The 23,922-nt window shown below is 37.7% G+C and overlaps 2 protein-coding genes across 4 annotated transcripts in view; one reads left to right on the top strand and one right to left on the bottom strand.

Annotated features, from left to right (window-relative positions):
• LOC107683641 (dnaJ homolog subfamily C member 14-like) overlaps positions 1-6,724 on the top strand; it is a 13,980-nt gene extending 7,256 nt beyond the window's left edge. For 2 of the 3 annotated variants that reach the window (XM_016479711.1, XM_016479712.1), the window contains exons 3-8: positions 457-555; positions 637-743; positions 1,246-1,365; positions 1,470-1,630; positions 1,728-1,830; positions 4,558-6,724. In XM_016479711.1, coding sequence (XP_016335197.1) covers positions 457-555; positions 637-743; positions 1,246-1,365; positions 1,470-1,630; positions 1,728-1,830; positions 4,558-4,861 — 894 coding nt within the window. In that variant the 3' untranslated portion in view covers positions 4,862-6,724. Of the gene's footprint in view, positions 1-456; positions 556-636; positions 744-1,245; positions 1,366-1,469; positions 1,631-1,727; positions 1,831-4,557 lie in introns of those variants that run through there. The other variant, XM_016479713.1, reaches the window with a different exon arrangement.
• Positions 6,725-9,637: 2,913 nt separating this feature from the next.
• inpp1 (inositol polyphosphate-1-phosphatase) lies at positions 9,638-20,208 on the bottom strand. The gene is made up of 6 exons (XM_016479710.1): positions 19,967-20,208; positions 18,910-19,122; positions 18,745-18,805; positions 17,056-17,256; positions 16,047-16,221; positions 9,638-11,177 (listed from the first exon to the last, which is right to left on the bottom strand). The coding sequence occupies exons 1-6, from the start codon at positions 19,967-19,969 to the stop codon at positions 10,676-10,678; spliced, it is 1,155 nt and encodes a 384-aa protein (XP_016335196.1). The 5' UTR covers positions 19,970-20,208; the 3' UTR covers positions 9,638-10,675.
• Positions 20,209-23,922: the final 3,714 nt, after the last annotated feature.

Genomic DNA, 23,922 nt, shown 5'->3' with positions numbered 1-23,922 from the left:
TGAACGGTAGTGAATATATATATATATATATATATATGTAATGTATGTATATGTTGTGTGATATCCTAAATAATTGTAACAACATTTATAGTACATTATAATATTTATCTGTTCATTGTTGCACCTTTACAAAATATAATGCATTAAAACATATGACAAGCAACCAGTTTTCAGTGTAACGAGAATTCTACAAATATTATAATGCATTTTAACTTTGGTTACAATTATTTATGAAATGATATAATGCATTACAAAACAAATATATATATATATATATATATATATATATATATATAGAGAGAGAGAGAGAGAGGTAGCTCTATCTGTGCGAGCCTGTAATCATTCAGTACGACCAATATTAATGTGATGTTGGGTACCGTACTTTTATGAAGACAGGTAGCAAATCTGAAACTGAAGTATGCTTTAACCTCTTTATCAACTCTTGCTCTGCTACAGATCCCTGAAGAGGAGTTGGACCCATTTAATGTTCTTGGAGTGGATATTCATGCCACTGAATCAGAACTCAAGAGAGCTTATAGACAGCTGGCAATACAGGTGAGATGACAGAAAATCATTGCCCTGAAACATGGGATGAGTTATTGATTTGTCCAGATTTAATGTATTGTTTGTGTACAGGTTCATCCAGACAAAAACAAGCACCCAGGTGCTGGCGAGGCCTTCAAGGTGTTAAGAGCAGCGTGGGACATTGTCAGTAACCCAGAGACTCGGCGAGAGTATGAATTGTGAGTGCTGTTAGATAAGAACAAGTAGATTGATCGTCAGACTAAATTAAATGTTTTTTATGAAGAAAATGGCTTCTGTCATTTTGCATTGTGACAATGTTTTCATTTTGACAAACACTTTTACCTACACATTCTTATTCTAATGCAAAACAATTTTGTTCTCTTAAAGCCTTGTGCTGTGCTAAAAATCCTTTACCTAATTTGGTGTTCCCTGTCAAAAATGACCAGCCTTTTTATAAATAGCTTGAAAATCTCTCATTAATGCTGTATTATCATTTAATCTTTAAAAAAGCCTTTCCTGGTCAAAATGACCGTAACACAACTTGAAAAGTTGATGTAATGTGGAAAACGTGGAATAGCTGTATCTGATAGTTGTATATCTGTTGTATTGCATTTCATGCTGAACTTAATATTACTCATTACAAGAATTTTTGAAAGATGACCTGTACACGTTTCATATAACTATGAAAGGCGATTTTATATTTGGGTTCTGTGTCTGCAGGAAGCATATGGCAGCTACGGAGCTTTCAAAGTCCATGAATGAGTTTCTGACCAAACTGCAGGATGACCTGAAAGAAGCCATGAACACAATGATGTGCACTAAATGTGAGGCCAAGCACAAGTGCGTATTACTGATCATCGTTTCAGTCTTGGCATTTCATACAGATCTTGTCTTGTGTTATATGCTGCGTTTCTACATTCATCTGAGCTTGGTCTCTTCCACAGGCGCTTTGAGATGGACCGCGATCCTGGTGAGGCCCGATTCTGTGCTGAATGTAGTAAGTGGCACAGCGCCGAGGAGGGAGACCTGTGGGCTGAATCCAGTATGCTGGGACTGCGCATCACATACTTCGCCTTCATGGATGGCAAAGTCTTTGACATCACTGGTAGTTCATTCGCATTCCCACTCTCGGATCGTTGCTGTGTTCATATGTTGTATGCATATGTTCAGATCCTTGAGGACACATCTCTATGTTCACACAGAGTGGGCAGGCTGTCAGCGTATAAGCATCTCTCCAGACACACATCGCGTGCCATATCACATCTCTTTTGGCTCTAAAGGTAGCAGCGGAACCAGCCGCCACAGGTAACCGCTTTTTCCCAAGGCTGATGATACACAGGGCAACTTTTTGAGCAATGTTGCCGTCAACGGGCAAGCAGGTTAGACACAGGGCCCAAAACCGATCTAGAATATCCAGATAGAGTTCTCAGTGAGAAAGTGCCCAAACAACATTGCTCAAAAAAAGTTGCCCCGTGTATCATCAGCCTAAGGCCCTGTTTACAGTAGTGCGTTTTCGTTTTAAAATGAAAACGATCCTCGTTTTCACTGCATTTCAGAAACTATCTCCGTTTACACTACACGACCGAAAACGCATGTCACATGACCAGTAATGCATGTACAACCATAGATATGTATAAGATTCCCTATTGTTTAGATGGCGTGCTTGGAGCGGTCGAATGAGGCTTCTACCTATACATATCTATGGGTACAACTATGAGCATGATGTTATTGTTTTTCACGGTCGCCAAGGATACGCAGAGTGAATGTGGGCAGCCACGCCATCGTTTTCAAAAGTCTCCGTTTTGCTCCGTTTACACTGAAATGCAACCGCGGAGTTTTCAAACTAAAACGGGGTCTGCAGCGTTTTCAAAAGTCTCTATTTTTGAGGGTCGAAAACGCCGGAGTAGTGTAAACAATAGGCGTAACCGTAGCAAAAGTTAAAACGAAAACGCACTAGTGTAAACGTAGCCTAATAAGAAGTGTTCTGTCCTCGGACCATTATGACGTCATCAGCTGTCTAAAGACTATTATGACAACATCAGTTATTCAGAGGCCATAATCAGCATTCCAAATCTATCTGACAGTGATGATATCATAATATAATGGAATGCTGATTATTCTATCAGTGCAAGTCACTGGGAAATTTCCCCACTTCTGTCTTTAATTTCTTGAAAATCTAAAAAGGTAACACTTTACAATAAGGTTCCATTTGTGAACATTAGTTAACGACTTGGGCTGTGTGGTAATGGTTAAACAATTGAGCGATTATTTTTGCTCAAAAATATAATAATGGTTAGTAATCATGTTTATTGTCATTTTAAGCTTTTTTTATACATTTGATTAGAATTGTTGCACTTTAAACTCACATGGTTTGCTTGCAGATTTAGTTGCAGCAAACAGCAAAAATAAGCATGTCAAAGAAAACAGACTGGCTGTATTACACTTTTATTTGAGCAATGTAGAGAGAGTGAGAGAGCGCATGCACACGGTTGCCAGGTTTGGAAGATTAAGTAAACCACTGGGCAGAATATGTTTTGATTTATAAATAAATGTATTTATTTATGTCTTTTTTTTTTTTTAGTTTGTTGAGGCTTTCTACCAATTCAAAAACACAAATTCCAAATTAAAATGCAACATTTTCAGGATAAATAACCAGCAGGCAAATGTCATATGATTATGCTTAAAGCATTAGTTTACTCCAGAATAAAAATTTCCTGATAATTTACTCACCCCCATGTCATCCAAGATGTTCATGTCTGTCTTTCTTCAGTCGATAAGAAATTAAGGTTTTTGAGGAAAACATTCCAGGATTTTTCTCCATATAGTGGACTTGAACCGGGACCAGCAGGTTTTTCCAAATTGCCGTTTCAGTGCAGATTCAAACGATCCCAGCCGAGGAATTAAGGGTCTTATCTAGTGAAACAATCAGTCATTTTCTAAAGAAAAAAGTCTACTTTTTAACCACAAATGCTCGTCTTGCACTAGTTCTGCGATGCGCGTCCATGACTTCACGCATTATGTAGTCACGTTGAAAAGGTCACGCGTGATGCAGGCGAAGGTACCGACCCTTATTCCTCAGCTGGGATCATGTAGAGCCATTTGAAGCTGCATTTAAACTGCAATTTGGACCTTTAACTCGTTGGTCCCTGTTGAAGTCCACTATATGGAGAAAAAACTTGACAATGAAATTAAAATATTTATTAATCTCAATGTTAATTTTTACCATTTACTAATACAATAATAAACTAAAATTGTATGTGTTCATATTATTTAATATCTGAGCTAACATGAACTAACAAAGAACAGTTGTATTTTTATCAGCAAACGGCTACAAGTAGTCATGACAAAAAAAAAAAGTTGAAGTTAATTTTGAACATAAAAATATGTGGGTTGAAATTACCCCTTACACAATAGACACAAAAGTGTCTAAGATCATGAGAAACCCATTCAGTCAGGTGTACCCAGACTGGAAATATTTGTAATATGCAAATGTTTTTATAATATATCGCATAATGTAAGTGGTATATGTTGCCTATATTTGTAGCATTTACTTGCAAGAACTTGCACATGCTTCCTTTTTTTTTTTTAAACTAGACTTGTGCAATTTTTTTTTTATTTGTCATTGATCAATGTACAAAATGGGGTCTGTATTTGGGCTGAAAATATAGAAGATGTAGAGTTCACGTCAACACTTCAGTTTGGTGTCAGTACACCAAAGCATTGCAGAAATACAGCCTCAGATCAGGATTGGCATCAACTTTGATGACGAGTTGTACAAAAACAGCATGAGATATAAAAAAGCTCTTAATAATAGAGGTAGAGACCCAAATTGAATGTTCAGGCTGTCTTCTATCTGTGTGCCATATTTCATAACTTTCCCACATGAAGTTCTGTGGGCTGCCATAGACTCAAGAGCAGAAGACGATGACTAACAAAAACACAAGGTGCCTGCTCACTTCTGGCGCTTGGCTCCTAATTACTGGCGTGTGTGCTACTGTAATGACAGTCTTCATGTTAAACTGTGTCCTCCAGATCTGCCCCAGATCACGCAGCAGGTGGAGGCTCACCTGCAGACCTGCAGGACTTCTTCAACCGCTTCTTCCAGGGTGGAGCTCCCAGTGACATGTCTGCTAATGGAGGAATCTTCCCAACAGGAAACCCGCCGCCTCATTCCTCCGGAGCAGCTGCAGGGACTTCAACAACGTTTTCAGGATCTTCTCCACAAACGGGGTTCTTTAGCCCAGGGGCCCAACGGGACGACCCCAGCGAACACTGGACTGACGGAGGAAAGCCCCCACGCCGGCGCAAGAAAGTTCGCAAGCCATTCCAGTGCTGAGGAATGCAATGTTGTGCAGAGATGGAGCGCCGTCTGTTGCCATGTTTTGACATGATATTGGCCAGCTAGTGCAACAAAACGAGGACAGAATCTTTTGACCTCTGTTGAGCATTTCAGTGTTGGCGCTTTGAAGCTTCCTGATACAGAATGAAATGGCAACATCAGATTTCGTAGAGGGGCAAGCAAAGATGGATGCAAGAAGAAGATCTTTGCTGTTTCATGTTTGAAGTCCTTTTTTGTTTTTATCTCTTGTTTTTGACACAAATTAACCTACATTCAAGCATTTGAAATAACGTTCTTTCAAGAAACAGAAGGACTCATGAGTCATGAGTAGATTTTCTGGTGTATCTGAAAAATAGTTGACCCAACTTTAAAAATTGTCACTATTTACCCACCCGCATGTTGTTCCAAACATTTACGCCTTTTATTTTTGCTTATCACAGCTTTTTTTCATTACAAAGGAAGTATAGAAATTTCCCAACATCATAAAAGTAGACCATGTGACTTATAGTTTTCAAGTCTTCTGAAGACATCAGATAGCTTTGTGCGACAACCAAAGACCCAAATTTAGCAATTCACTGATTATGTTCTTAGCTATTAAATTTGGCCGAGGTTTGATATGATGGATACATGATAACCAATGGTGTTTAGTATTCTGAGCTTCAGTGGAGGGGAGCATTAGCAGCGGATAAAACTTTTTTTTTTTTTTTGAGATTGACAGATGTGGTTACTATGAACCGCATGAGATTCTTAAATTTCACCTGAAGAAAAAACAGTGGCAGAGTTTGAAACGACATGAGGGTAATAATGGCATTTTTATTTTTGGGTGAAGTTTAAAAATGTTTCTGGTTTTGTCAGGCTTGAAATGGTGAATCTGATGGAAAATCTTCATGATGTGGCTGAATGTTTTGTACCACGTAAGGATTAATGTAGAAGTCACACACAGACCTCAGGGATGACTCTTTCTTCATCTGCTACTAGTGAGAGAACAGGAAAAGGACGTATGTTCCTGGGATTATCGTATAGAGCTCATGCAATCCAGAGCAAGCATTTTACCAGTTACTCAAGCAGTTCATAATAAAACCAGATTTTTTTTTCTTCTGTTGTTTAAATCACTTGTTTAGGAGAGAATTACTTCAAATATATACAAACATTTTACTGTACAAAAAAATACACAATATGGCTTAATATTCCACAAATTGATCATCAACTGTTCATGTGATCTGAATGGAGCTTCAGAAGATGAAAGAATCTAGAGGGATTTTTCACATCAAATGCTCTTGATTGATTTGGCTTATGTCTTTGTTCATGTAGTGCATCTCTAGAGCTGGAAGAGCCAATGTGCATTGTATTTTAGAGAGGGGGAAATAAATTATTGAAAATTTGAGTTAAAGCACAAATGTAATCGTGTGTAAATCTTATATGTCTAGATGCATAGATTTGCATAGAAGTCTAAAAATGGGTTTTGATGTGAAAATCCCAGAGCCTCCCTTTAAGAGGAAGTCGTCTTGTCACTTCTGACCACTTTTTTAACACTCAGGAATCATTTTAAAAGAAAGTTGCTTCATTCATGGAGCCATCATTCCAGGCCAACAGATTCATTAGTGTCCAAACCTGACGTAGTTTTTTTTTTTTTCTTTATTTTACAGTAGACACGGTATACTTTAAGACACAAGACTGTTTTCCCTCTGTACAGCCGGACATCATAAAACCGTACTAATACATGGGTGTTCAGTTTCATGTGTTCTCAAGTTCTCAGAGATGTTTCCGGAACTTCCTGTTCAGTTTGACTTATTACTTGTTGGTTCAGACTACACAATATTTTTGTCGGTCACGATAGTCACTGTGTCAGATTACACGATTTTGACTCCTAAAATCTTGTGTCGTGGATTGCTGAAGCGCTTCCGCTATAGTTCGCCAGCATTTTTCTTTCTTTGTTCTGTCGTGGTATTCCCTCGATGACACATCACACAGGCAGGAGTACTGTTGCCACAGCTCCACGAACCTTTCCTCCATCTCATAATTCCACCTAGCAGCACCATCATCTCTCTTTCGTTTCTCCATGTTTGAAACCTGTGTATGAAAGAGCTTCTGTGCTGCTATTGGTCAATGTCACCAATGTGACAGAACTCATCGTGGACGACGGAAAAAACATTAAACATGCTAGTCTTTCTGTCGTGAAGCATCGCAGACGCGGAATCGGTTGTCGTCCACTATGACACACTACACGAGCTGAAACGATGGAATCTTGCGTCCCGACGCCCATTGTCATTTACGAATCCCCACGACACCCTACGTCAAGTAAATCGTGGCAAAATTGGGCTAAAATCGTGTAGTCTGAACCGGGCATTAAATCTCCTGATAAAAGCACTTGTTTAACAACAGAAATTCCAATGAAAACATTTAAAGAGACTCCAGAAATAAAATCGAATTGTTGTTTTGCTGTTTGTCAGTGATTTTTCAGCCTGTGACTCTAATTGAAGTGGTTTCAGATGGAAGAAGCATAAATATAAAGGGTATAATGGTTTAACATGGTTACTCAATAATTGAAAAACTGTGCATGATAAAATAGCAGCACGTTACCTCTGAAATGTTCTCAAAGGCTAAAAATGACTGGCCACGCTGTATCTATAGTTGACCCAAACTCAGTGGTTCTTTCGATTATGTCATTGTTCTGAATCTTTAGGATAAATTTGTAAATGTTTACCTTCAGTCCGATTTTCAGACTATTCTAATGTTTTTTTTTTCTTTACAGCAGAAGCCTTCTGTTGACAAGGGCAAGTGTTATTTAATTTCTGTTGATAATTGAAGTGGTATAATAGAAATAAAACCGAGAGTTTATTATTGCACTAAACGTCCTCCGGATGTTAAGGTGTTACTGATCTTTTGAACAAAATAATGGATCGCTTTAAATTGACTGGTGTCTAAACATCAACAAAAATGAGTAGCTCATATGTTGCTTTTATTGTTTGTATATTTCATTATATATGTGACAATATTCCACTCGCTATTTAAAGAAAATGTGATGGGTATTGTATTCATTACGTTCACTGTACTTGAGAGTTTTACCAGTGGTCGAGGTGCTGCATTGACACAAATGTATTTAGGGATTACATGAAGGTTTATTCCAGACAGATGTGTCGTAGAGAGTGATCTAGATCAGTGAATCTCAACCTTTTGGTGTACCGGACCCCAGTTCAATTCAGAACCATCCTCAAGGACCCCCAGAACAAAATTGACTCATCTATATATCATTTGTGTTTTTGTGAGGACCAAATGCAGTCAAGTATTATTCAAGTTAGTTGACTTAACTGGCCAGTATTTGGCCATATCATCAGCCAAGTATAATTCAAGTTAGCTGACTTGTCCAGTATTTGGCCATATCATCAGCTATATTGGATTTTTCTTTCATGGGAACATGTCATGTCAAAATATACAAAAATTCATACTTTATACGGACCCCCTGGCCTTACGTCAAGGTCCACGGACCCCTGGTTGAGAGAAACTGATCTAGATCACTCTAGATTCAGACAATCCTTATAATGGTGATAATGTGCAGGACACTTTTTCCATGATTTGGTATGTTGTTGCCTCTCTCCAACACTCCTATATTAAAGCTGATTTCCTCAAATGCTGTGCTCTTCAACATGTACAAGTGTAACATCTGTGCATTTAACTCCAGTAGAAAGTAAATGTTCACCACAACAGCTGCTCTAGAAATAATGTTTCCACTTCTATCATGGAATGTGTTCAGTTATAAGTTGACAGAAATGTGTAGGACAGTGCAAAAGTCGTTAAAGGTCATATGCAGCTCAATTTTTTGATTCCGCTCAAGATGTCAAAATATACCTTCTTAAGGGTAATATTTGTTTTGCCAAAATTAGCTTATCATTGATTGAAGTTGTATGATTTGTGCTACCATTGTGCAACACTTTAGTGACTAACAAGAAAAGAGTAAGATCAAATTTACTTCTTTTTGTTTTTCAGTACTGTTTTGCTGTGTGTGTATATATATATATATATATATATATATGTGTGTGTGTGTGTATCTGTGTGTGTGTGTGTGTGTGTATATATATATATATGTGTGTACGCCTACACACACACACACACACGCACACTATTTAATGCCTTCTTGTCCATGGTAGATCATGGTTTAATGAAGGTAAATGTAAGACTTTTTAAGACCAAATAAAGAACATTTAAGGAGCACAATACATCAATGTTCTCAAAATGTACTTCCAACAGATATCCATTACTTTTTTACATTTCATTTACAAATAAAAAATGGCTAAAGGCTAGAAAAACTGCTCCCAACCACTAGAATATGGAAATAATTTGTACCTTCTGATCACATGCACTGCAAGTGATGTTCTTCCTCAGAGTTTGTCTTGTCTAGCACAAATGTCTTAAGACACGATTACAAAGAAAAAAAAATGAAAGCATAAACTTGTTTAATTTCTCAGAAAACAGGACGTTTTATCTTCATTTTGCATCTCAAGTAAATGGATGTTAAGGGTGTTTAGATATTTGGATTGGAAAACAAGAAAAAAAGACAAAAACACTTAAGAAGATATTCTTTTTAAGGCCTTCATTTGTGGAAAGACAAAACAGGACGTTTTATCTTCATTTTGCATCTCAAGTAAATGGATGTTAAGGGTGTTTAGATATTTGGATTGGAAAACAAGAAAAAAAGAGAAAAACACTTAAGAAGATATTCTTTTTAAGGCCTTCATTTGTGGAAAGACACCCCACAGAAAGCCTGGGCTTAGAACAGATTAAATCTTCGAAGGAATAATGTGTGATTATGCTGGCTAGAGTTCAGTGTGGCTCAATAATGAGGAGATCAGCCATTGTACTTACCATTTAGGACCACAAGCAGCCGTCAAATGAGCATTTATATAATTCTGAAAGACTAATAACTTCATTGCACTTGATTAAACTTCATTTTGATCTCCGTCACCTTTCATGAGTGCATTATTGCGGATATCAAACATTAAAGAACTATGCCCCTTATCCAAAGAGGTTTTGTTCATGTGAAACTTATCCAGTATTTTCTATAAATTCACTCGGGTCACATGACCTGTATGTGTACAGTGTGAAGTAGTGACACTTTGGATCCTTTTCTAGTCATTAGCACACTGGCACTGACATGAAGCCAAGAGGGAAAGAAATGATCTTTTTACAGCTTTTGCACATAAAAGGGCATCCATGGTCATCTCTGTGCTCTTAAACACACTTTCCCCATCAGCCCCTTAGCTCTCAAAGTTTTTCCATTGAATGTTTAGAATGAGACCGAAAAGTACAACTCAAACCAGTCAATGTCTTTCCTGTGAGAGACTCTCATGGCACCCATTTTCTCAATAGATTTCTGCCATTCTTAGAGCGAAACATAAGGGGGGAAAAAAAGAGGAATCAAGTCAAAAACATCACTATAAAAGGGCCTGAATGTCCGTGTATTATACATGATAATCTAGGTTTTTCTTTTATTTCAGGTGACCAGCAGAAATTGTAAAACGTGATATTATCTGTAACATTTACACAACATTACAATGAGAATGAGGCAAAACAGTAATTGCTTTCCTTTTTGTCTTGAAAATATAACCAGCTTCTTCCAAAAAAATAAAACTTACTGATATATACATTGTAGATGAGCATTATAATATATATCTTCTGAAAAGCTACAGCCTTAAATTTATATTTGATTATGCCACTAAATCTTAACATAAAAATTGCATCATAAATGACATAAGATTATGCATAAAAAATACAAGCATACACTTGCATACACTAAGCTCTTGCATTTCATTTTTATCATATCTTTCCAGCAAGTGCCGCCACGACTTTATCAATTACGCTGGAGTCCAAATACGCGATTATTCCTCCTCGGTTCGCCCATCGGTCCACACCTTGACTTTGGTTGTGCAGTTGATGGTAGGTCAGTTCAGCTGCGTGTCCCTTGTTTCCGTTGACGTGGGCACGCATACACTCGCTCAGATCCGAGACCCCACCACCCAGCGCCCGCAGAAGCGCATGAGGAGCACACGAGTCCCACTTGAAGGTGCTGCCCTCGGAGAGCACATACACATCCACCAGACCCTGGACCACGCACAGGATCTTGTATCCCGCTCCGGATGCGTACATCAGCGAGCCGCCGGGAATGGCTGCGAGAGCGTCCTTCACAGCCGGCCTCTCGCTGGAGCTCAGCAGCACAGACAAATCATCTTTCTTTTGTGGACACGACGGCCTGCGATGCGTGAAGGAGCAAGCGTTCACATCTCCATATGAAACGCCCCAGAGGTGCTGGCCTTTCCATCTACAATCACGACAACGAGGACTTTAAGAAATGCAGTGACTTACATAAGCAACAGGTCAGGAGAGATCACTGTTTGAACTGTGGTTAAACTGTGGACTGTGAATTTTTCTCATTTAGGGTCAATAGAGGTGGAAAGTAACAGTCCGTCATATTTATTTATAAAGCAAATTTAAGAACAACAGCTGTTGGTCAGAGTGTTTGAACAAATACCAAAAAAACACACTGACAAACAGCATGCTACAATTATACCACTGCACCTACTTATGACCATATGCAACAGTAAATAAATTCGTTTTAAGAAGAGACTTAAAATCAGCGTATGTTGGGGCAGGTTTTATAAACGATTGTTCAAAATTGTTCAAAAGCTGTGGAGCAGCCACTGAAAAGGCACGGTCTCCTTTCAATTTTAAGCGTGTCCTTGAAACAGTCAACTGAAGACTACTAATTGATCGAAGTTCCCAGGAACGAAAGGCGATCAGAAATACATGAAGGAGCCAGTCCATGCAAACCCTTATAAACAAACAATAAGGTTTTGAAATGGATACGATATTTAACCGGGAGCCAGTGAAGAGGGATCAACACTGGTGTGATATGTTCCCTCTTCCTTGTTCCAGTTGACAATCTAGCGGCAGCATTTTGAAGAAGTTGAAGGCATGACGATAGAGACTGTGAGACACCCAAGTACAATATATTACAATAATCTAATCTGGCTGAAATAAAAGCATGCATTACAGACTCCATGTCTCTTAATGTTAAGAATAACTTCATTTTCACATTTTAATTAGTTACAAATACTTTCGTTACAGTACTTGAGTACATTTTTTTTTTTTCTACTTCACTACATTTAATTTTGAATAAAAGTACAAAGTACATAAAAGACAAAGGAGCCGATGGAGAAACAGGGCGAGATGTTTGACAGGCAATTTTCAAACTACTGGGGTGGAGTCCTGCGCTTCAGGCAATCACAGATATTGCGTGCAAAACTAACAAAGACTAGATATAAAAAACAGTTCACTCCTATTACTTATGAATGGGAGAAACTCATCGCTCAATCCACCTTATTCTTAAGAAGAGCAGGCGCAGCCATTTGTACATTTTATGGGTCTGGCTTCTGGTCTCATCCACTTACAGTTAATTTTAGCTGTACAAAATAGCTTGTTTTGCTGCTTGATATTGAAAATTGGTGTGTCTTACCATATTATTTTAATGTATTATCTTCGCTATGAACACTGGTTTGTAGGGCAAACAGTTTTACCGTTTACTGCACGTTGTTATTCTTCTCGTTATTTCCCTGTTGAGTGGGGGAACTATGACGTCACTTTATAGGCCCATCGGCTGTCAGCATCACACTGGTTCCCTCGACAAAAAGCCAATAGGATTTTTCCAAAGGCTTTTGAATTATCACAAAAAATAAGCTCTGTGTTCAACCATAGTTCATGATACTTACACGTTTTGTCCATCAAGATAATCTTCACAAAATAATATAATTTATGAATTTTGAAGCCTAAATACAAGCTAAACTTAGGCTATAAATGAACTTCACCACACGGTCACTCGCCACCACAGAGCTTCCAACAACTTTTTCAAACTTATTTCTAACATGTTCAATGAAAAGGATGTACTCTGTGGATGAATTTTAATCCACGACGTTACATAAACCTTTTCATATCAAAACTGGAATAGATACAAAACTAGAGCCACACTAAAACTGAAATGAAACAATAATAAATAGTAGGTTGTGAATAAATGAAATAATCATAACCAAAGCACAGACGAAAGCACGTATTTCGAAATAAGGTGCATTAAAAGTCAATAAATCCTTGATTAATATGAATATTAAAAAAAAAATCATAAGTGGGTTGTAACTGGTGTGTTTTATGTCGTAGAATAAAACGTGAAAGTATCTTAAGCTCGTGTTAACCACAGACCTTATTTTAGGGGATTTAACCAAACTCCCATTCAAAAAAAAAAAAACCCCACTGACTCTTGGACGATGGAACTGGAAGTGCTAAAATGCTAACTCGCTTCCGGGTTTTTGCCTACAAAGTGACATCACTTACTCTTCTTTGCTTTTGCCCTTTCTTAAAAACATTCACATAATCTTACGTGGACTTACTTTTCAAAATTTGTTGTAAAACAATCGCTCCCGGCAACAGGGATAGCTATGCTTGCTTAGCATCGTCAAACATATGAAACTAATATCATGTTTTGCTCCAAAATCACTATAACATCATTTGTGTTTGAAATAACTTGCTTCTGTGGTCCATGTTGCTTCTTATCACAGAATGAGACAGAAAATATATTATTTTATAAATTCTATACTGTGTCGATTAGCCTTGCATTATAAATATATATCATTCTGATGAAAATACCTGAAATGGCTTAAAGAACACAGATATATCATCACAATCGTGTGTTTATTGTCTTCATGTTTCAGTCAAAACGTCTCTATCTGCATGTTATTCAGCTGTAGTGATATCTGATGTATTTGTACATATAAGGGATTTCCTGGAATGTCATAAGTTTAATACTTTTATTAGTCTCACTTGTGAAACATAAATTACATGAGAGTGTTAAAAGGGATAGTTCACCCAAAAATGAAAATTTGATGTTTATCTGCTTACCCCCAAGGCATCCAAGATGTAGGTGACAGTGTTTCTTCAGTAGAACACAAACGAAGATTTTTAACTCAAACCGTTGCAGTCTATCAGTCTTATAATGGCAGTCAATGGGCTCCATGGCTTTGAGAGTAAAAAAAACATACACCGACAAAACCAAATTAAACCCTGCTGCTCGTGATGATACATTGAGGTCTTAAGACACGAAACGATCGGTCTGTGCAAGAAACTGAACAGTTTTTATATCATTTTTTACCTCTGTTCCACCACAATGTCCAACTGTCCTGAGAGCATTCACAACATCCGGCGCGTGACGTGTGTACGGGCTCTGGCATAGTAGACATAGATATATATAAGTAGATGCCCACGGCCCATAGAAACAGTCACTAATGAGGCATCTACACTAATGAGGATGTTGTGAACGCGCTCAGGACAGTTGGACATTGCGGTGGAACAGAGGTAAAAAATGATATAAATACTGTTCAGTTTCTTGCACACACCGATCGTTTCGTGTCTTAAGACCTCAATGTATCGTCACGAGCCGCAGGGTTTAATTTGGTTTTGTCTGTGTATGTTTTTTTTTACTCTCAAAGCCTTGGAGCACATTGACTGCCATTATAAGACTGATAGACTGCAACGGTTTGAGTTAAAGCAGCACTATGTAACTTTTTCTGTGTTCAAAATTTGCAAAATGTATATAATGAGCGAGTACATCATGAATTCATCTTCCAAACCGCGTTTTTGTCTTATTCCGAATCACTACGGTACACTTATAATAAGTACTTATATTTGGACTATTGTAGCCTGGTCGTGTCGTCGCCGCTGCGGAGTAACACATACCTGCGTGAATCGCCAGACATAAACTTAGAGAAGTAGCTCCGGTTGGAATGTTCTTCAGCGGGATGTGTGCAGTTCTGTTTATTAACCGCTAGAGCTCCAAAAGTTACATAGTGCTGCTTTAAAAATCTTCGTTTGTGTTCTACTGAAGAAACAAAGTCACCTATATCTTGGATGCCCTGGAGGTAAGCAGATAAACATCACATTTTCATTTTTGGGTGAACTATCCCTTTAATGCTCCATAATGCTCACATCGCCTCGTTTTGAGCAAAAATAGAAAAATAATACAAAAGTGCTTAGTAACGTAGTAATTTGAGTAGTTTTTCAGCAAACTACTTATTTACTCTTACTTGAGTCATATTTTTTTTTTTAGATTTATTTTTTGGGCGTTTTTTTGCCTTCATTGTTAAAGGACAGTTTAGATGAGACAGGAAACGAAGGGGGAGAGAGAAAGGGGCGAGATCAGGAAAAGTCCTCAAGCCGAGATTCGAACTCGGGACGCACATAGCACAATGGCGCTTTATGTCGGCGTGTTACCCACAAGGCTATCGGCGCTGACAAGTCATATTATTTTTCAGTACTTTTACTTGTACTTAAGTAAATTATTCCTAAAGTAACTTTTTCTTAAGTACATTTTTTAATGCTCTTTCCACCACTGCTCCAAGAACAAATTAATGTTAGATTGTATTTATACTTGGGGCCAGTTTTACTAAACCGGGCAAATGAGCGCGAGAGCGCAATTCCAAAACAGCGCCGATGGGAGGGGAAATTTCTGCAGGTGATTTACTAACAACCGCGCAAATTAAAGAACACATACGCAACATCTCATTTACATATCGACCAACGCAATATACCAAGCGCAGTGCAAATTAGTGTAGTCGCAAATGAAGAATAAAGAAGCCACAGTACGTTGAAAAGAACCGGAGGCCAAAAAATGAAGGTTTGCTAGAAGTTTTGATAGAGCTGGCATTGCGTGACTCCTAGTTGAGGGTTTCAAGTCATCTTTTATTTCCTGAAGCAAAAAAAAAAGCAAAAATAACTGTCCACACCTTTTCAGCGCGTCTTTAGTAAAACTTGACAGTACAATTTTAACGCCAAAAGACGGTTTGCACTGGCGAAAGCTGTTAGTAAAACTGGCCCTTAGTTGTAGTTATTTGCACCTCAGTGTGCAAATAGTCACTACAAGTCATGACCAAAAAAAGTGTTTTTATTTTAACTAGCAAAACTAAAATTTTAAACTAAACATTTCCCAAAATTTAAGGGGGTCTGAATACTTTCCGTACCCACTGTATGACTATATATGGCTTTCAGTTTCAATTATTGTTTTTTTTTATATTAAAACTATATTCTCAACACATTTTTGTGGGTCACATCTGAGATTTCTTTTGAAACACTGCTACAGCAGCACTCTTACCCTTTACCCGTGGAGTCTTTGCGGTTGAACGGCTGGTTTATGACACCCATGACCGGTTGGCCAGTGGACCGTAAGTAAACCCCAATCAGAACCAGAGCACATGGGAGACCGAATGGACAAAAGCCTTCATCTGGCTGTTCTTCCTCTTTCCCTTCAATGTACTGACTTGTTCCATCTATCAAAAGAAAATAGCCAAATACACATGTTGATAACCTGAATAATTCACACAACAGGAAAAGTCTCATAAGCATAACTGGTTGGTTTGTTCATTGTCCAGAAACAACAAATCTTTCTATTTTTAGGTTTCACAGCTCCCGTTTCAGTTTTCACATGAAAAATAACTGGTTCTGCAACTACTGACACACAAAGACATACTGTACACTTATTATGTACAACCTCAGATATATCAGCTAATATTTCCTCAACCCTCAATTCTTTGGATTATTAAATCTTTATGCTATATAGTTAATTACTGAATGTGGAATAAATATAAAATGTAATGTTGGTTATATGCTGTACAGCTTAATGTGTGTTTAATGAGTAAGCACACTTTGCACACTTTACATTATCTGTGCTGATTTGATTGCTGCCGAGAACACAATCAAATTAGCCAAAATATTTCATAAGGATGTGTAGGATGTGAATGATGGGTCTTTTAGCCGAGTCACGATATGGCAAACGCCAACATTTCCATGCCTATTAAACTCTATTAAACTTTTTTTTTTTTTTTGTCTGATCTTAGTGCTGAATGTAAAAAAATGCAACAATACCAGTTAGGGTACACATGTATCTCCCTTTGAACTGAACATCTTACAAATGACACTAACCTTGTATATTTGTTTAATAACCTAGTGTACAATAAACCTGGTACTGTGACCTATGAAATGTTGGCTCTACGGAAGATGCTCTTTATTTGGATTTTTTTTTTAAAGTCTGCTGAATTAATAAAATGTAAAAGTAAATAAATTAGCCAAGTAAAAAGCTGGACAGAAAATAACAAATACATTACCGATGGGATCAATCCAGATGCCCACATCGGCTGGGCTGATTGACAGCTGCAGAGATTCAGCCATCTCGTCTTTAATCTGAAGGTCCTGGTGGATCACCTTGGTCAGGAGGGACGCTGCGTTTTGATCACCATCCAGAACTTTAGCCAACAAAGCAGTTGTGTCCTCTTCCTGAGCACATACTCTCACAGTAACACTCTCCCCTGAAAGAAATACAATCACAATCAACTCCAGTCAAATGGTGTTATTTATTTGATTAATACATTGCCTAGCTCTGAGTTTGAGTGTTCATGGCCATCAGAGATGCATAAACATACAATATGAGAAGCAAAAGCATACCTGCAAACTCCAGACTGAAAAAAATATTCTGAAAATGTATGGAATGATAAACCACATATTTAAAAAGAAAAAAAAAAAAATGTACTGTGGTTAACCCTGCACACAAAGCAAGGCTTTGCTTTATTTTTTTCTTTATTAGGCATTGTAAAGAGGTAAGATGAAAAGAAAATGGCATCAAAACTTTTTGAAGACAGTCAGTTCTCTTCAGATAAACAACATTTATATAACCATCTCCCAAATAAAACCTCCTTGGATTTACACGAATCACATGAACGGCCTATTTCAATGTCAGAAGAACGAATTTTAGCAAATTCGACAAGTTTGCAGGTATGAAAAACAGTGGAAGAAAACCTTAATTACACATTATTCCCTGGCATCTCATGAACACCCCCAAACAAACACAAGCATTTCAATCTCATGCCAAGTATTTCTTAGCTCCTCCAATATAATCATAAAATACTCCATAATGATAGCTACGACTTGGCTATTTATTATAATCATGCAACCATTTGCCTACCAGGTACCATAGCCACAACCTAACCACTGACTTTATCTCATCAAATTTTTAAATTGTTTGCATAACCCCAATTCAAATAATGAAATATTCACCCCCTCGACCCAGGATAAAAACAGCTTGAACCCAAACTGACAGCATCTTTACTGTTCTCATTGTGTTTCATCTGAATCTGTCTGTTTCATTTCACACAATCACCCACCGCTGCTATAAACTGAGAACTGCATCTCTAATCGGTGCTTTTAGACTGCCTATGCTATTTGATAATTGGACGCATCAAGTGCTGTGGTCATGTAGTGAGCAAGTCCTTAAAAACCCCTGTGAAAAAAAAAACAGATCAGAAAGCCATTTATTTGAATTTAATGTAAACAGGGTCTGTCACTGCAGTTCCAAAAGATTTTCTACACCTTGCATCCTAATGGAGAGTCCCACAGGGCTCTGTACTTGGCCCATCCTATGTTCTCTAAAACAGAATGCTTGGCTCCTTTAAGAAATCATAGTTTCTTACACCACTGCTGCTTCAAGGACATAACTTCACAGCTCAACATAACGCACTTAAACTATAATAAAATTATCTGAATATGCTTAAACTTTACACTGTTTTAGCGTTAACATAATTTTATCTGATTTTACTTTTCCATGTAATCATCAAAAACAACATTTGCCATGCAAAGAAACATGTATTTATGTTGTCACATGATCTACAGCTTTCCATATTTCAGTGACGTTGAAAGTCAAATAACAAGTGCCACAAGAGTGGTGAAAATTTGAATACAATTGCATACTGAAATCCTATCAAATGCAGCACAGAATCAAAGCTGTTCTCAGGGTAACTTACCAAGTCCATTCTCAAACTTGTTTGACTCCTCTCCATGAATAAATCCAGTCAATTCTGGAAACTATAAAGCAAGAATGGAATTTTTAGCCATCAAGACGACAACAGAAACAGACAAACTTGACTAAAATTAATTTTGATTTTAGTGAAAGCTTTATATTTAAGAACCTGGGCACAAACATCATGGCGAATCATTTCCTGTATCAACACATCAGCAAGCGTCTTAAAGTCCTGGACAAATTTCTTGTTTTTGTCAGCTCCTGTCTTTTCTTGTACCAAAAGTTCAAAAAGCTGTGCTTCCTGTCGACAGACCCGTGCCACATTGGCGGCTTTTTCTGCCACGCTCAGGAGCAACCGCAGCAACTCTGCCATACCTGAGGCCTGTGAATCACACATAATAAATAAGCTTGGCTCAATATATTGGATAGGCAATGGTACAGTTTTATAAGTATGTCGGTAAAATTTCAGCACACTTAGGAACTAAACAGGTCAAGTGAAAATCAGGTCAAGCTGCAAAAATATTAGTAACCTAAAAAAAGACTCATTAACTTAAGTGGGACACAAACTTTGAGATCAAAGCACCATGATGAATGCCAGAAGAAAAATTAAATTAGACAGGTATTTCTGCAAATCACAGCTTGATAATGAAATGCCTCAAAGAGGTCTGCATAAACACATTAGAGTCTTGAGTATCATGGTGATGTAAAGCAAGAAGCTTTGAACAAGTCATAACCCTGAAAACAAATGTTATGTGAATTTGGAAATAGTGAGTGTATTTGTATCAATGTACAAATGCATGCTGCTTGTTCAACTTTGGACTCAGATACAGTGAATGGTGCAAATATATGCAAATAAACACACATGCACATCAATGGACGTCCTCTACACAGTAAAATTACAGAGGGATAATGTCTACTTAAAATTATATTTTGATTATTTATTTTGCTAAGGATTATACAGCTTTGATGAATGTTACAAAGTTCACATCATCTCTGACACCAAAGGTCCAAAAGACACACAAACACGCAGACACACAGAGACAAAATACATAAACATGTATACATGAAGCACAGCTACAGACAGAAACAGAAACACACACACACACACACACACACACACACACACACACACACACAGCCCACATCTGTGGACAGAATCGAATGCTTTCCTTATTAGAAGACAGACCTCACAAGCAAAGGCAAGACATGATAATTACAGCTCATACCATTGAAATAAATCTGTAGTGGTTAGGTGTCCTTGAGTTGAAGTTGAGCGCTTCCTGTGTGTCACAGTTCTGTACTGATCCTCTGTCTAAAAGCGCAAACACACTTCATCTCTGCTGCGTGACGCCAGCGTATTTTAACGCAGATGTTTTAAGTAACAGAAACGCCTCGGAAATGAGAGCATTTCCCCCCTCATTGCGTCAAAGTAATAGGCGGAGTTTGTTCATGAATACCGCCCTCTGCTGGAGTCAAACATGCATTACAGATAAATACAAATTAAATCAAGTTTTAAAGGTCACATATTTTACACCTTTCTGGAGTTTTATTTTAAGTCTTGATGTCCTTAAGAATATATATTTGCGGTATAAGTACCAAAAACCATCTCAATATACCTCTCTCAGGAGCTCTGCTGAGAACAGGTCGATTTTGATCTGTCTAATTAATATTCATGATCCTCTCTTCTGATTGGCCTGTTGTTTTCTGAGTGACGCATGGCCAGGCCAACCACAGGTAACTAGGGTCAGCGACGTCACAGCGCTAGCTGGAGGCAGCAAAACAAAGGGGAAACTGGAGGCGGCCCATTCAAACTATGAAATAATGTCTGTGTGCATGTGTGTAAAACAACAAACTGACGATTTATATATAATCATTTGTAATTGTATATACATTGTTGTGATTAATTGTGGCTGGAACAATAATGTAGCTGTAAAAACAGTTGCCTGCTGAAATTGCAATGTATATACATATTCATCATGACTAGATAGACACAGTGAGTTTGTCTTTACTATACATGTTAGATGTGATCCACCTCATAGTAAACATCCTGTCAGATCGTCCATCCTTTGAGTGAGAGTGTAATGTTACAGGTCGGCCGATCTGGTTTCGTGGTTAAAGTTAACCTTTTCGACATGTTTCCGTGTTGTTGTTGCTCAGTCAGCAATGGCATGGATGCGATGTTGTCTGGGGGTTTGGCAAAAGGAGAGTGGGACGGTGGGCGGTGCTCTGGGTGGTGACTGAAGGCGGTGACTGTGTAGTTCTGACGTCAACTTTTTATGGAAGTCACAATGGTTCGTGAAATATCACAGCTACTTTATGCAGGTTGAGTGCATTTTACTGTGGACTGACTGTTTTGAAACTTATATGGTAGTTAAATAGCCCCAGTTTTGACAATATGGGACCTTTGCCAAGTCAAAACAAAAGGTTGGACATCCACTGCTCTCCACTTATTTTTGGTTTTAGATTGGCTACCTGGAAAAAAAAACTCTTATGAGTGATTTTGATATCAGCTGGATATTTAATAAAGCAAGAGAATCCAACAAAATCAATGCGTGGCAAAATACTTAATAGTGATTGTAGTATATAGAATGTCTGCCTGAAGTGAAGACAGATCTGTATGAGGTTCTTAAGAAGCTGACCATAGACACCTTGCTCAGTCATGACTGGGTGAAGCTTGAGCAACTGGCAAAGCCATTTCTGTGTAGAAAAACAATCCAAAAATGATGGTTTCAGTGTCTTTGAGAGGATGACGAAGAAGGTTTGGTAAAAAGTCTTTAATAACACACTCAGAAGGTCCACTGCCACCAATGCTTTTAACTCTCACCTATCCTTACTGAAATGTCAGTGTCAATGTTGTGTTATGACCTTGAGTCATTATTTTTTATATCTAGTGTAGCTGTGTTGTTTCTTGTGTGTGTGTGTGTGTGTGTGTGTGTGTGTGTGTTTTCTTGGTGGGCTTTTCTTGAGATAATGCACTGGAGGCTATGATTGGATTTCTTGATTTGTCATCAGTCAAGTCAAGTCACCTTTATTTATATAGCACTTTTAACAATACAGATTGTGTCAAAGCAGCTTTACAGTATTAAACAGGAAAATAATGTGCCGATAATGCAAAAGGACAATAGTAAACACTCAACTTTCAGTTAAAGTCAGTTCATCATTGATTCAGTGATGTCATCGTCCAGCTCAGATTCATTTCAACTAGTATCTGTGCAATCAAGTCGACAATATTGCCAGAAATTAAGTGTCCCCGACTAAGCAAGCCAGAAGCGACAGCGGCAAGGAACCAAAACTCCATCGGTGACAGAAATGGAGAAAAAAACTTGGGAGAAACCAGGCTCAGTCGGGGGGCCAGTTTATCTGGTTCCCGTGGTCTTGTGCCGATGAGCTCAAGTACTGAGGTGCTAAAACATTCAGGGCTTTATAATAAAATTAGCAAGATTTAAAAATATATATGATGTTTAATAGGGAGCCATTGCAGTGTTGACAGAACCGGACTAATATGCTCATACTTCCTGGTTCTAGTAAGAACTCTAGCTGCTGCATTTTGGACCAGCTGGAGTTTGTTTACTAACCATGCAGAGCAACCACCCAATAAATCATTACAATAATCTAACCTTGAGGTCATGAATTAATGTTTCTGCATTTGACATTGAAAGTGTAGGTCGTAATTCAGATATATTTTTAAGATGGAAAAAATGTGGTTTTACAAATGCTAGAAATGTGGCTTTCAAAGGAAAGATTGCTATCAAATAGCACACCTAGGTTCCTAACTGATGACGAAGAATTGACAAAGCAGCCATCAAGTGCTAGACATTATTCTAGTTTATCACATGCAGAGGTTTTTGGTCTGATAATTAACACCTCTGGTTTTTTTTTTCAGAATTTAGCAAATTAGTATTTATTAGATAATATTAGAAATTAGTAGTCATCCATTTTTTTGTCAACTATGTATTCCATTAGTTTTGCAAATTGGTATGTTTGTCAGCCACAAAGAAATATAGAGCTGAGTATCATCAGCATAACAGTGAAAGCTAACCATGTTTCCTGATGATATCTCCCAAGCGTAACATGTAAAGCGTGAAAAGCAATGGCGCTAGTACTGAGCCTTGAGGTACTCCATACTGCACTTGTGATCGATATGATGCCTCTTCATTCACTGCTATGAATTGATGGCGGTCAGATTAGTAAGATTTGATCCAAGCTAATGCACTTCCACTAATGCCAACATCATTTTCTAGTCTATTCAAAAGAATGTTGTGGTCAATAGTGTCAAATGCAGTGCTAAGATCTAGTAGCACTAATAGAGAGATACAACTACTATCGGATGATAAGAGCAGGTCATTTGTAACTCTAATGAGAGCAGTCTCAGTACTATGCTGATATGGTCTAAATCCTGACTGGAAAACCTCATAGATTCCATTTTTCTCTAAGAAGGAACATAGTTGTGATGATACTACCTTTTCTAGTATCTTTGACAGAGAAGAGAGATTCGAGATCCATCTGTAATTAACTAATTCTTTAGGGTCAAGTTGTATTTTTTTTAATGAGAGGCTTAATAACAGCCAGTTTGAAGGTTTTTGGGACATATCCAAAAAAAAATGGGACATATCCAAAGTTAATTATGTTTATCTGAAAGTGTAACAATGCAAACAGGTTTTCTGTAAGGGGTAGGTTTAGGGTTAGGGTTAGGGGATTGAAAATATCGTTTGGTCAGTATAAAAGTAATAGAAGTCAATGGAAAGTCCCCACAATTCACAGAAACAAACGTGTGTGTGTGTGTGTGTGTGTGTGTGTGATTGATTTAATAAATTGCAATACTTATAGTAGCTATAATGCAAAAAGAAGAATTAGATTTAATGCTTCTAATTTACATAGTTTGCCACGCCCTGTCTAAAACACACAAGCACTCTATATTAATAAAAGAACACACATTTTACAGACCTTCATATTTAATTATATTTGATTACATGCATTTGCAATTAGTTTGTAAAAGGTGGTTATACATATCTGGGCTGCGTTTTCGTTGCATTCACACAGTTTTGACCAGCAGGTGGTGTTTTGAGCGCTTCGAAACCGTAAATCGTTTTGCGAAGCAATTGAGTCCGTGTATCATTCGATCATTCGTTTTTTTATTTAATATTGAAAGTAGAAAAATTAGAAAACGGCTCCTTTTTCGTTT

Source organism: Sinocyclocheilus anshuiensis, unplaced genomic scaffold (genome assembly GCF_001515605.1).
Source record: "Sinocyclocheilus anshuiensis isolate Anshui unplaced genomic scaffold, SAMN03320099.WGS_v1.1 scaffold1809, whole genome shotgun sequence".
Lineage (NCBI taxonomy): Eukaryota > Metazoa > Chordata > Actinopteri > Cypriniformes > Cyprinidae > Sinocyclocheilus > Sinocyclocheilus anshuiensis.
The sequence above is the reverse complement of the archived record's forward strand: the minus strand, read 5'-3'. Positions and strand labels throughout refer to the sequence as shown.